General features: G+C 34.6%; 1 protein-coding gene across 1 annotated transcript; it reads left to right on the top strand.

Annotated features, from left to right (window-relative positions):
• The first annotated feature begins 401 nt into the window (after positions 1-401).
• On the top strand, positions 402-5,929 carry LOC133822863 (uncharacterized). The gene is given in 12 exon segments (XM_062255319.1): positions 402-896; positions 1,304-1,467; positions 1,563-1,785; positions 1,862-2,024; positions 2,114-2,320; positions 2,478-2,612; positions 2,842-2,970; positions 3,377-3,647; positions 3,650-3,764; positions 4,816-5,029; positions 5,153-5,346; positions 5,710-5,929. Coding segments are annotated over 12 exon segments (2,406 nt in total). The 5' UTR covers positions 402-507; the 3' UTR covers positions 5,912-5,929.
• Positions 5,930-13,724: the final 7,795 nt, after the last annotated feature.

Genomic DNA, 13,724 nt, shown 5'->3' with positions numbered 1-13,724 from the left:
CAAAAAAGTTTGTAAATATTATTTACAAAAATGATTTTTTATAATTAGTCTTTCTAAATACTATTTACAAACATATAATACATGTTTACAAATTTGTGACAAATATTTACTAATATGTTTATTAATTTGTACTAGATATATACAAATATGTGACAAATATTTACAAAAAAACTGTATTTTATTAATTTGTATTTACAATTATGTCACTTCATATTTACACTTTTGTCCTATGTGTATTTTATAAAAATAAAAATATGTATTTTTGTAATTCACAGTATTTTTCATATTTTTGTTTAAATATTAATGTATTTTTGTAACTTTCCTTTTATATTCTACTTTTATGTTTAAGACGTCTTTGATGTAATTTTTTCTAAATAAAGACAATATTTGGGCCGAAAAACAATAAACTGGCCATAGTCCGTTGGGTTGTAACTGAGCTCGATTGCCACTGCTACTATTCCTTTCCGACTTCCAGTTTCCAGTTCCAGTTCCAAGCTCCATGCCATAATGAGACTTCCCGCTCTCCTTCGCTTCAAGTGCCCAACCATAACGGCGTCGTTCTCGCTCCCATTTTGCCTGTTTTCAGATATATCTTCCTCACGATACTCCTCTCTCTGTAGGCGCCACCATTTCCCACCCCCGCAACAATCCCCTGCTCCTCCAGTCCCAAAGAAGGTCCCATTTCAAGTCTCTGCTCATGGGAGAACGTGGCAAGATCCTTACCATTGGATGTCCAACACAAAAGACCCTGATCTTTCTCGGTATCTTGATCAAGAAAACTCGTATGCTCAAGCTTTCATGGTTGACACACAAAACCTGCAACGAACTCTCTTCTCTGAGATGACTCAACGAATGCCCACTAAGGTTTCCACTCCTCCTGAGCCTTGGGGACCATGGTTTGCTCATTTCCCTCCTACCCATTTCTTAATTCTCACTAATTTGGTGCTTTTCCTTTTTGATTGGTAACCGTTCTTGTTTTGATTGAAGTTGCAGCGTTAGACTGCTTTTTATTTTATTTTTTTATGAACTATTACAGTTAATACTTGACCCAAGGCCCCAAGTTACCACTAGTTAAGTTCATCACAACCTGCTCTACTTTGCATGAACTTGCTATGATCTTTTTCAGTGAATGCTCTCAGGATCTTTGGAAAATCTGTATTGTATTTGTGTCTGGAGCGAGGAGTGAAAGTGTGATGACAGTTTTGCTATATATTTTTTTTATAGAATGCTTTGGCTCTTCCTTGGTTGGTGGAAATTATGTTTTAAGTATTGGGAATTATGTAACTGAGTCATATTTGATCAGGCTGTATTACCAGGACATTCCGGAAGGAAAGGAATACCCAGTTCTTTATAGGAAATCAAATGCTGATAAAAGTAATTTTGTTAAGACTGCTCTCCAATATGCAAGGGGTGGAATAGGAAGAGAGGAAATTTTGCTTGATTGGAATGAAATTGCTGGGCAATACGGCAAGCTCTTTTCTTTTACTCATATATAATTTCTTTTTACTTTATATAAATTTTAAAATATATTAGTAAATCTGCCTGTACTTTCGAAGTTGTAGGTTATGTGCATGTGGGGATGTGTCGAGTGTCTCCAAATCACAATTTTCTTGCATACACACTTGATGTTTCTGGCAGTGAACAGTTCATTCTTCAAGTCAAGGACCTTACAACTGGATCTATTATTCCAAAACTACAAGTTCATAGAGTTGTGAGTTTAGCATGGGCTCTTGACGGCAGTACATTGTTTTGTACCCAATCAGATGAGAATCAACGACCTTCCAGGCAAACTTTTTTCATTTTTTGTCCTTTTTTTAATGTAGTAAAGATATTTTCTCACTTTTTTTCCTCCTTATTTCAGGGTTATGTACTTAAATCTACAATCCAATAATACAGATGGTATTCCTGTATTTACAGAGAGTGATTCCAGCTTTTGTGTGGACATAACAAGCACAAAAGACGGCAAGTTCATAACTGTGAATTCAAACTCAAGGACTTCATCCGAGGAATGAAAAGAAATAGCAGTTTAATGTTTTAAATAGTATCTACATTGAAACATTCTCTTTATGAGTGTTTACGTGACGAGGCTAACCTTGTGCATATGAAACTACAGGTTTATGTTATAGATGCTGCCAACCCATCAGGTGGTCTGCGAAAAATACGAGAGCGTGTTTCTGGCGTCCAATACTTTCTTGAGCATCACCATGGTTTGTTTTATATTCTTACAAATGCTCCAATGAGCGCAAATGAAGCGTGGTCTGGTGAGGATTTTTACCTAGCTAGATGCCCTGTTGAAGATATACAGTCGACTAATTGGCAGGTCGGGGTTGTTATTTCTTCATTTCTTAATACGGATGTTTCATGCTCTATATCATCCTCCCTCTCTGAAAATGTGCCGTTCTTTAGTTATTCAATGCTGACTCTTTAAATAAATCACAACTCTTTTTTTCATTGTTGCCACAATTCTCTTTTATTAGAATATTATCATTCCACGTGGAGATATAACCATACAAGATATGGACATCTTTGATGGATTTCTGGTGCTTTTTCTCAATAAGAAGGGTAACCCTGCTTTCTGTTCCATCAATTTGCCTATTGATGTTGATTGTGAGGTACTCAAATTCAGCTTCCTACATATATAAATGTATATACATATTATTATTATTATTTCATTGCTTGAGTTTTTTTTTAGTTTTAAATTGTAGCTGGATTTTGTTCTGTTGGTAAGACATGGCTGTCCACTATTTATCATAAGAGAAGAAATTTTTGAAATGTTTAATCTACTTCTGGTCTTTACACACCAAAATCTAATCATTGTTATGTGATTCTCTTGTTTTATAGGACGTATTGGAGATTGGGAATCTTAATACCTGGTTTTTCCCTCTGCCTTCAAATTCATGTAGTGTCACTCCTGGTTCAAACCATGACTTCACTAACTCAGTATTCCGAGTGGTGCTTTCATCTCCAGTGGTATGAATTTAACTAGCTCGATTGCAAGTGATATATTATATGTATACATGTTTATGCAATGATCTTTCTCAGCCCCTCCTCTCTCTCATTTTAGTAATCAGCTATTTTGTCAGACTTCAGATCAGTAGAATACATCTACGATGTTTGGGGCTTACAAATTTTTTCCTTTAATTTTTCATTCAGTTTGTGACTACTATATTAATACGGCAAATTATAGAAAATGTTTATTAGGTTTCGATTGGTTTTTTCTTTTTCTTTTTGAGATTTGACAAAATGAGCTTAAAGAAACCTTCATTTTTTTAATCTTGTAGCCTTGTGATGAGGTTGCCTGAAATGGAGGATTTAAGTAACTATTTACGTTGTGATTTTTATTTTTAGTTAATGAGGGAAATGAAATCATATGCAGATGCCTGATATGATCGTTGACTATGACATGTCAAGAAGGAGATTCTCTGTTGTACAGCAAGAGGAAGTGAAGGGTGTTTTCTGTCAAGTAGATACAGAAGAAATTTTTGACTTCAAACATGATGGTGAAGAAGTATCTCAGTATAGTGAATCACAGATGTGGAAGGAATTTTCTAATGCATACTGCTGTGAAACAAAGGAAGTTGTTTCTTTTGATGGCACGAGAGTTCCTTTGACTATATTGTACTCTCGAGCAGCCTGGCAGAAGGGCCAGTCCCCGGTCTTTTACAAGGATATGGAGCATATGGAGAAGTTCTAGAGAAAAGCTGGTGTACAAACCGCCTGAGTTTGCTCGATCGAGGTTGGGTGGTTGCATTTGCTGATGTCAGGTAATTTTCATAATTGACTCACTAGAGATTGATTGATAATAAGTTTACTATTAGGATTAGGAGTGTACTGAATTCCTGAAACATATGATAATAATTATGTGTTTGTTTAAAGACATCAATGATTCTACTTTGACGATGCCATGCAATCATTTCCATAAAAAATTAGTCAAAAAATCACATATTAGGGACTTACTTAATTGCTACTGTTTAATGAGTTTAGGGACTTAGTTGCTACCTTCTATATTTTATGGACTAATTTGCTAAATCACATATAGTTCAAGGAGTTGTTATGCTAAAAATCCTATTGAAAAAGCTTAATCGGGTATTGAGGTGTTTTGCTTTAGCTCGGTGAGGCGTTGCATTAAAAAAGATAAAATTTATGAAATTACTAGCAAAACCAGAAACTAAATTCATCAAAAGTTTAAAATTAAAAATCCTAATCAATAACATAAGAGTAGAGCTTAAAGTGTTAAATAACTTAAAAGACTAAGAAGTCCTCATTTTCATGATCATTATCATCACTTTTGAAATTTTCTAAAAATGGAGGCTGGAGAAATTAAGAAGTGTAATATGAACACGTATGGGATGCTGAGAATAGGGGCAGGAAAAGGATGTTTTATTTATTTGGAGTTTGGGTTTATAGTTGTGATATAGACCAATTAAAAGGCAAAAATGTGTTAAAAACATCAAAAAAAACAAAAACCCAAATAAAAAACCCAATCAGAAACACTAAATACATTTAGAAAGCCCAAAAGACAGCTTAAGCATCAGATGCCTCAGAGGCATTAGCTCACATGTCGAGGCTTAAGCCTCAAATAAACCTGCTGAGGCTTAGCTTCAGAGGCATTTTTTGATCGCCTCACCTCGAAGCGTAAGCCTCAATAGCTTTTTAAAATTTGAAATTGGTTTGCTTTCGCACTTGATTGTTTATCCAATGTTTTGAAGAAAAAGTATTAAGTTATGTGATTGACTAATTTTATAGTGTCACACTGTCACTTTGAATAATTGTACTTGTGATATTTAAAAATGACTATGTGGTTTATAATGGCAGAGGTGGTGGTGGGGATAGTTCGTGGCATAAATCTGGCAGCGGTCCGTGTAAACAAAACTCAGTAGATGATTTTGTCTCGTGTGCGAACTTCCTTGTTAATGAGGAGTATGTCGATAAGCTTCAGCTTGGTGCTATTGGATATAGTGCAGGGGGTCTTCTGTTGGGAGCAGCTATAAATATGTACCCAAAACTGTTTCGTGCTGCAATTTTGAAGGTTAATTTGAGCTCTCCAAAGAATAACTTCTCTGTTTACTTTTCTGATATTGTGAACTACATATGATATACTATTGATGTTTGCTTATACCACTCCCTTTCTTGATATTGTGAACTATGTCAGGTTCCATTTCTTGATATATGCAACACTCTGTTAGATGATAATTTGCCTCTTACAATTCTGGATTATGAAGAATTTGGTAATCCTCAGATACAGTCGCAGTTTGAGTATATTCTAAGTTACTCGCCCTATGATAACATTTCTCGAGGAAGTTGTTATCCTTCAATGCTTGTTACAGCTTCTCTTCATGACTCCAGGTAAATTCCTTCCCTGTATTTTCTGTCAATTATAAATTAAAAGTTGGAACGAAGAATGCTTCTGTATATTTGTTGTATATTTGCCTATTCATTTCAATTTTAGCATATTGAATAAAACTGATGGAAGAGTTTTATTTTCTCATTCTTTATTCCGTTTATTATACGATTAAAACATAATTTGGATAACTAAGAAAAGAGAATACAATGATTCTGTCTCCTTCCTTTTCAAAAGCATAACTCATTACATATTTTCTTATTATAAATTAGTAACAGTGCTTGTTATTTGTTCATAATTAAAAGACTCACATTGATTCAAAAGCTTACACTATTAACTCTTATATTGTATTTATTTGCATTTTTCAGGGTTGGAGTTTGGGAAGCTGCTAAATGGGTGGCCAAAGTTCGAGATAGTACATGTTCTAATTGTTCTGGTTCAGTTATTCTGAAGACAAATATGAGTGGAGGACATTTTGGTGAGGGTGGCCGCTATGGTCAATGTGAGGAAACTGCTTATGAGTATTCTTTTCTGTTAAAAGCAATGGAGATGTTGAATTATGATGAATAAATAAATTATTGATTTTGAGTTATTAATAATAATAATAATAATAAATGTTTTAAATAGATGGTGGTGTCAAGCTACTCGTTTTTTTTTTATTGTCCTTACAAAATACGCGTGGCAATACTATTATTATATGATAGAAAACCATAATAAAAGCTTTAACGTATCAATATTTTGGGAATGCTAAAGGGCACGTGCCATAATAATCAAATCTCATTTTCACAAATTGAAAGTGAATCTAATTTCATCAAATTAAGCTTACAACATAACGAGTCCTTATTTGTGTATAAAAATATATATATATATATATATATAAATATATATTATTTATTAGTATGTGGACAGTTGCCAAATTTTATTCAAGATGTACGAATCAAGAGCAAAAATACATTGGCCATTGTTGAAATGAAAGCATTGGCCAATTTTTATTTAGAATTTTGGCAAATTGATATTGTTGAGAACTGAAAGTCGATTTATTAGTCCACGTTTTCGATTCTTGCATTAATAAGTAACCTTAATATACGTAATGCATTGCGCAATTATATATCATATGTACTAGCACAAAAATCCAGAACAAACGCATATGGACGGGAAAAATAACATAGGGTTTATAAAGTTAAAATAGTATATTTTAATAATTATAATACAATAGTTTTGAGATTGTAACTATGGATTTGAAGTGAAATAATTTATAGTTAAATTAAATTAAATTATTGGTATTTAGAACTACGAATTTACATATTGACGAACTAACATGATAATAGATGAGATATTTATTTAATAAGGAAAATTTCAATTTCTATGCATTATTGGGGCTTCAAATTAAAAAAAAACCCTTAGTATATTTACATTACAATACCTCTTTCATTATTTTTGCACCCAACTCTTCCTATTCTCTCTTCTCTCTCTCTCTCTCTCGGTTTTTTCTTAAGTCTGCAAAAAATCGACATTACTCGATGGTTGCTTGATGTCAGCTCAATAAGGCCTTCAAAATCAAGATTTTCATAAAAAATTGACTTTTCTCGATAGTTGCTCGTAGGGATGGAAATTTTCCCCACGAGGACGGGGCTCCACGGGGACCCGCCCCTAATGGGGCGGGGATTCCCGCCTAAACGGGGAACAGGGTGGGGACGAGGGCCATTTTTAAACCTCGAATGTTAAACGGGGCAGGGACCGGGATTGCACTCCCCGCCCCAACGAGACCATTTAATTTTTTTATTTATTTTATAATACTTTTTAATTTATTGTACATGTTTCTTTATGTGATTTTGTAGCATATTAGTAACTTTTTAAAGATTTTTAACTATATTTTGGACATATTTAATATTTTGAGTGATTAATATAGTGTAACATATAAATTATTTTAGGTAATCTAACCTTGTTTATTTTAGTTTTAAATAAATGGGTACCCAGAGGAATTCCCCGCCCCACCCCCGATAGGGAATATGCGGGGATGGGGGCAGAGGGTGCACCCCCCGCCAATTACCTGTTAGGCCCTAAAAGCATGTGAAAAGTCATTTTATTAATTTAAATAAAAGTACAATTTTATTATATTTAAATGTTATAATTATTGCTTGAATAATTTGTATAAATATTAGAAAAATCCATATTCATTTATGAGAATATGATATTGTATTAGTACGGGAGAATTAAGATCATATATAATGAATAAAAAGTCAGCAACATATTAAAGTAAGGAATTGAAATTCCGTTTTTAGTAATTACCAAATTAATTAAACCATGTGAATTAATTAAAGTGCGGAATGGTAATTAACTGTTTAAACAGATTGCAGTTCTGTCGGGACAGAATCCGAACTTGTCATGACAGAAACTGAACACAATAAAAAGACAGTGCAAAACAATAAAGAACACAACAGATTTTTACAAGGTTCAGAAACCCTTTCGTATAACCTACTCCTTGGGGCCACGCCCAGAGAATAAAATCAATTAATAAATAATCACAAGTACAAAATATTGACTTAAGCAAAACAAGACTCCCTCTTGAGATTTGTTATAACTTTGTTGTACTTCTCTTCACTAATCTGATCTTGATTGAAACGCTCAACCACTTGAACTCCCTTTAATGGCCAGCGAGTGCTTGCATCCTCCTGACACAAGGCTTGTAAAAAATCTTCTCCCGAAGACTATAAAAGTTGTGTTCAAATTACAATGTGTATTCACTCATGTACGTGATATAAACTCACCACAAAAGAACTAAACACTCATATTTCTACAAGATCACGTGAATACTATGATCTTGAATGCAAATAAGGAACTCTCACAAATATTACAATACACTCACAAATTATGCATCTAAGAGTCCACTTTTTCTCACTGCCTTTAGAGCTCTATTTATAGAGTCATTTTTCGTGCTCATAAAGGCTGAGAAAGAATCTCCTAATAAAGGCAAGAATAATTGAAGATATTCTTGATTGATGAAGAATTGCCTTTTCTAGAAGATGCTGATCCGACAGATACGATTTTTGTGGGGATAGCTCAGACCTGTGTCGGATCGAAAACTTGCTCAAGATAGAAATAATAATTAATGATATTAAAGATACAATTTCCTGAATTTAAAATCTTGAGCTGCACAAAAATATAATGTCAAATATTCCAGCAATGATTTTGAATAAGTACTGAATATTTGCAAGATATTACTTCCCTTTATAATAAAATAAAGTTAAATAAGGAATGTAAATATTCCACAAATAACAAGAAAGGGAAAATTAATTCCAAAAAATACAATAAAGGGAAACAAAAAATTGATATTTTAATAAAACGATATTTATATAAAATATGTCAATTTTAGGATTTACAATCTCCCCCTTTGGCAATTTTATAGACAAAACATATCTATTTTTAAAAGATCCCTGCAAAACACAAGTAAGTGCTTAAAATCACAAGAGTCAAAAATAACCAAAGCACAAGATAAAACAGTTAACAAAATCCAATGAGAAACAACAGGGCAAACAACATAATCGAAGTACCAAAAATAGAGTTACTCTCTCTCCTCCTTATTGTATAAGAAAATGCCAAAGAACAAAGGAAACAAAACCAAAAGAAAGACACATCTAGTGTTCTTTTACACTTAGCAAAAGCAAATAAAAAGAAAGCAAAAGGAACGGTAATCGTCATGGAGCAAGAGAGGTGGATGCATTGATAATGGCCAATGAAGCAAGAATTTGGCGCTGAGTATCCTCCATGAGAGTGAACTGGTCAGAGAGACTTGTAATTCCTGTCTGGACAGAAGCAAGATCATTCGGGACAGCAGGAGTGTCAGTCACAACATTGCCAGAACCAAAACCAGCCACATTAATGCCTTTGACCTTTCGAGCTGTGGACGGAGCATGGTCATCTTTGACAGTGTAGGTAGGACCAACCAAAGGAGAAGTAAAGGTCTCATGGGACTTCTTCAAAGGACACTAAGAGTCCAAAAGTTTGTAAATGACTTGTGGAAACATCAAGTGTTGACCCTTGCGTTTGGCACCACTCAAGGACATGATTTGATAAAAAATAACAGCAACAAGATCAATGGTGACTCCAGTCCCAATTTTGAACAATGGAAAGGCCATGTCTTGAGTGATGGTAGATGAATGAGTGGTAGGCATCCAATTAAACATTGCAAATTTGAAAAGAGCACCATAATAGTGAGTGAGATCCGAGACTCGTAGAGAGGTGCTTGGTTCCCACACCATAGCTTGACCAACCAACTCAGACAAGACTTTATCCTTTGCAAACTCAATAGAATCATCAATCTCAACAAGAACGAGATTGAGGACTTTAGCAATTTCAGTAGGATCAAACTTATACCAATGTCCCCTAACATACACTTTATGAAACATAAAAGAAGATTGGTCTAACAACTCATCATTCAAATTTGCATAAAATTCTTTAACAAACCGAGGCACAAACCCATCAAACCCAGACAAAGATCACAACCAACCCCTTTCCTCTAAAGTAAGTAAGACCCCAAAAACACGATGAGGAGCAAAAATGAAATTACGCTCACTAATAAAGTGACGATGCTCATAAAATTGCATGTTTTTCTCATTATCATTAAAACAAAAAAGTAAGAGAATGAGATGTATGGACAGGAGCACCTTTTTGTTTAGGGAGTTTGGAAGACAATTCGGGAAATGCCAAAGGTGTGGTGCCTTTTGGATCAGATGCAACAGGAGAGGCTTCTGATGGGTCTTCTTCATATTCAGTCTCCTCCGCCAAATCATCAAGAGGAACATCAGGATTTGGCTCGGTCAAGGAATGGTCCAACTCAGGCTGAGAATCTTCCGTTTCAAGAGAAACATCATCCGATGAGGTGCAAGGAGGTGGGTTGATTTTTGCCTTTAATTTAAATCAGGAAAAAGGAGATGAATCAGAGATGGAGCTGGTACCTTTTGTTGGAGCCACTTCGGACTTCTTGCCTTTCTTTGTTCCAGCAGATTTGGTCTTGCGTTTGCCCTTTGCCTTGGGAGTCAAAACATCAAGAGATAACGACAATTCAGAGTCATGATCAGATGGATCAGACACAACTTCAGTGGAGATTGATTAGGAATGACTTGTAGTCAAGGCAGGTTTGGCTTTTATTTGACCTTCGGAAGAGGCGAGTGGAGCTGCCGAGGCTTGGTTTGGCTGAGCATCGAGGTTGGGAAAAGTAACTCATTTACTTGAAGCTCCAAGTACGGTAGATCCTATAGGACCCGGAAGAGCAAGAACCTTCTTTCTTGCTGTGGTTTTAGGTCGACGGTCTGTAGGAGGCGAGACAGCAGGGATTGATGCTGGGACGGGAGGAGTGGCAGTGGGAACTGACTCAGGAACTATCTCCTGCTAAGACTTCACAGATTTGGAAGATGAACCATGGCCTCGAGTCTTCATGGCTGCTAAGAATGAAATAAGTGAAACACACAAAGAAAATCCCTAAACACTTTGGTTATAAGTGAGAGAGACAAACAAGAAAACACTGAGTATGAAACAACCAAAGTGAATTCGAATATATAGAGTATTCGGTGTACAAATGAGGCAAGTTCAAAAATGGGTAACTGGATTTTATGTGATAAATGCCAAAATATCTCCCTTTTTAAAACAAATTCTTTCACACCTTAAAATTAGAAACTTTTTTAATATTTTAGAATATATTGAGAATAAAACAAATAAATTGCATCAAATAATTTTTCAAACCTTTTTTTTTATATTAGTGCACGGTCCAAATCAAATTTTATTTTATTTTTATTATAATTTTTTTTTAAAATAGAATGTAAATTGTCATACCATATGTGTCCATGTAAATGTCAAGTCCTATTCAAAAGAAACAAGATAACCATATTTTTCACAAATTAGAGAAATGAGTTATAATTCAAATACTAAGTGACCATAATTCGAAAAATATACCAATCACAAAACATATTTTAATCAATTCATTATATGTATGAGTCTTACAACCATCTTACACAATCTAGTCAACAGGCATGTGTGTGTGCATGTGTAATCAATTTGGCGTTTCTTTTTTTGCCTTTTAAAGCTAGGGTCATTGCCCATATTTGGAAATTGTAGCCTTTTTCAAATTGTAACCATAATGGATGCTATAACTCTTATACTTATGGTAGCCCTTTACACTGGTAGAGTATCCTCCAATATAATTGCTAATTACCTAGTACCAACTTACTCAGTGTCAGCTTTCACACATCAGTATAGGTAGTTCTTTTCCAAAATGGAGCCTGAAAAAGAAACTGGATTAAGGAATGCTCATACAAACATAATGATTTGATCAAATATAAATTGGATGGTCTATAATTTTTCAAATATGGTTTTTTATTCCAAACAAAGTATAGGACTTATAACGATCATTTTCTAAAATATATAAAATATGCTCATCAAATTTCTTCCAAACAGGACAAGAGATTTACACAAACACATATACAAGGCAAGATAATCAATTTATTGGCAATTTCAAATAAAACAAACCCCCAAGGGTTTCCTGAGGGAATCGAATCTGACCGTGTCTAAAGCTTTAGTAAAAATGTCTGCAGTTTGTTTGTTAGTCTCAACATATTCTAAAATCAATATTTTGTTTTCAACAAGTTCCCTAATAAAATGATGACGAATGTCAATATGTTTGGTGCGAGAGTGCTGAACAGGATTTTTGGAGATATTAATAGCACTTGTATTATCACAAAAAATGGTTAAAGTTTTAATATCAAACCCATAGTCTGCCAACATTTGTTTCATCCACAAAAGTTGAGTACAACAGCTTCCAGCAACAATGTACTTCAGCTTCGGCTGTTGACAAGGAGATGGAGTTTTGTTTTTTACTATGCTAGGAGACCAAATTGTTTCCTAAGTAAAAACAACCACCACTTGTACTTTTGCGATCATCAGTGTTTCCTGCCCTATCTGCATCACTATAACACACAAGGTTAGAATTTGTTTCTTTGGAGTACCAAATGCCTAAATCAAGAGTATTATTGATGTAACGAATAATTCTTTTTACAGCAGTCACATGAGATTCAATGGGGTTCCCTTGGAAATGAGCGCACACTCCAACACTGTAACTGATGTCAGGGCGACTGGCAATTAAGTATAGGAGACTCCCAATCATACTTCTGTAAAGAGTTGGATCAACTTTCTTCCCATTCTCATCTTTAGATAATTTGACCGTAGTACCCATTGGAGTTTTAGCAGGTTTAGATGCATCGAGTCCAAATCTTTTTGCTAGACTTCCTGCATACTTGCTTTGTGAAATGAAAATTCCCTCATCTGACTGCTTCACTTGAAGTCCTAAGAAAAAATTGACTTCTCCTACCATGCTCATCTCAAACTCTTCCTGCATTTGTTTCACAAATTCCTGCACTAGAGAATCATTAGTAGAACCAAACACTATATCATCAACATAGATTTGTGCTATCATAATATTTTCATCAACATTTTTTTATAAAAGGTGTTTTGTCTACTCCCCCTCTCTTGTACCCCTTTGAGACCAAAAAATGAGTTAGTCTCTCATGCCAAGCCCGTGGGGCTTGTTTTAGCCCATACAAAGCTTTTTGCAATTTAAAACATGATTAGGATTGTAAGGATCCTCAAACCCTTTGGGTTGTTCCACATAAGCTTCTTCATTCAAAAATCCATTTTAAAAGGAGGATTTTACATCCATTTGGAACAATTTAAAACCAAGAACACATGAAATAGCTAGTAATAATCTTATGGATTCAAGTCTTGCAACAGGGGCAAATGTCTCATCAAAATCATTTCCTTCAACTTGAGTGTACCCCTGTGCAACTAGTCTAGCTTTATTTCTTATTATGGTCCCAAATTCATCAGTTTTATTTTTAAATATCCACTTTGTACCTATAGCATTAGTATGAATCAGTCTAGGGACAAGGATCCATACCTCATTCCTTGTAAATTGATCTAGCTCTTCTTGCATAGCATTGATCCATGATTCATCATTTAAGGCTTCCTTCACATTTTTTGGTTCCAAAGTAAAAGTAAAACAAACAAATTGAACCAAATTTACATACCTCTTTCGAGTGACCATACTCTCTTCAAGATTTCCCAAAATAAGATCAGAATGGTGATTCTTTTTTACTCTGGTTGATGGTTCTTTTTGAACGGAGTCAGAGGAAATACTGGATTTTCCTTCTCTGTTTGTCCAGTTGTTGTTTTGACAGAATCAGCGTTTGATACATTAGCAGGGGCTGTTGTCGCCTCCGAAGATTGTGCTGTTAGATCTGCCATTTCTTTATGATGTTGAACATCAATGAGCCTGTCAATTTCCTCCTCATGGGAGTACTCAGAAAAATCTTTTAAATCATCTACAACCACATTA

The sequence above is a fragment of the Humulus lupulus genome, chromosome 3 (assembly GCF_963169125.1).
Source record: "Humulus lupulus chromosome 3, drHumLupu1.1, whole genome shotgun sequence".
Lineage (NCBI taxonomy): Eukaryota > Viridiplantae > Streptophyta > Magnoliopsida > Rosales > Cannabaceae > Humulus > Humulus lupulus.
The sequence above is the reverse complement of the archived record's forward strand: the minus strand, read 5'-3'. Positions and strand labels throughout refer to the sequence as shown.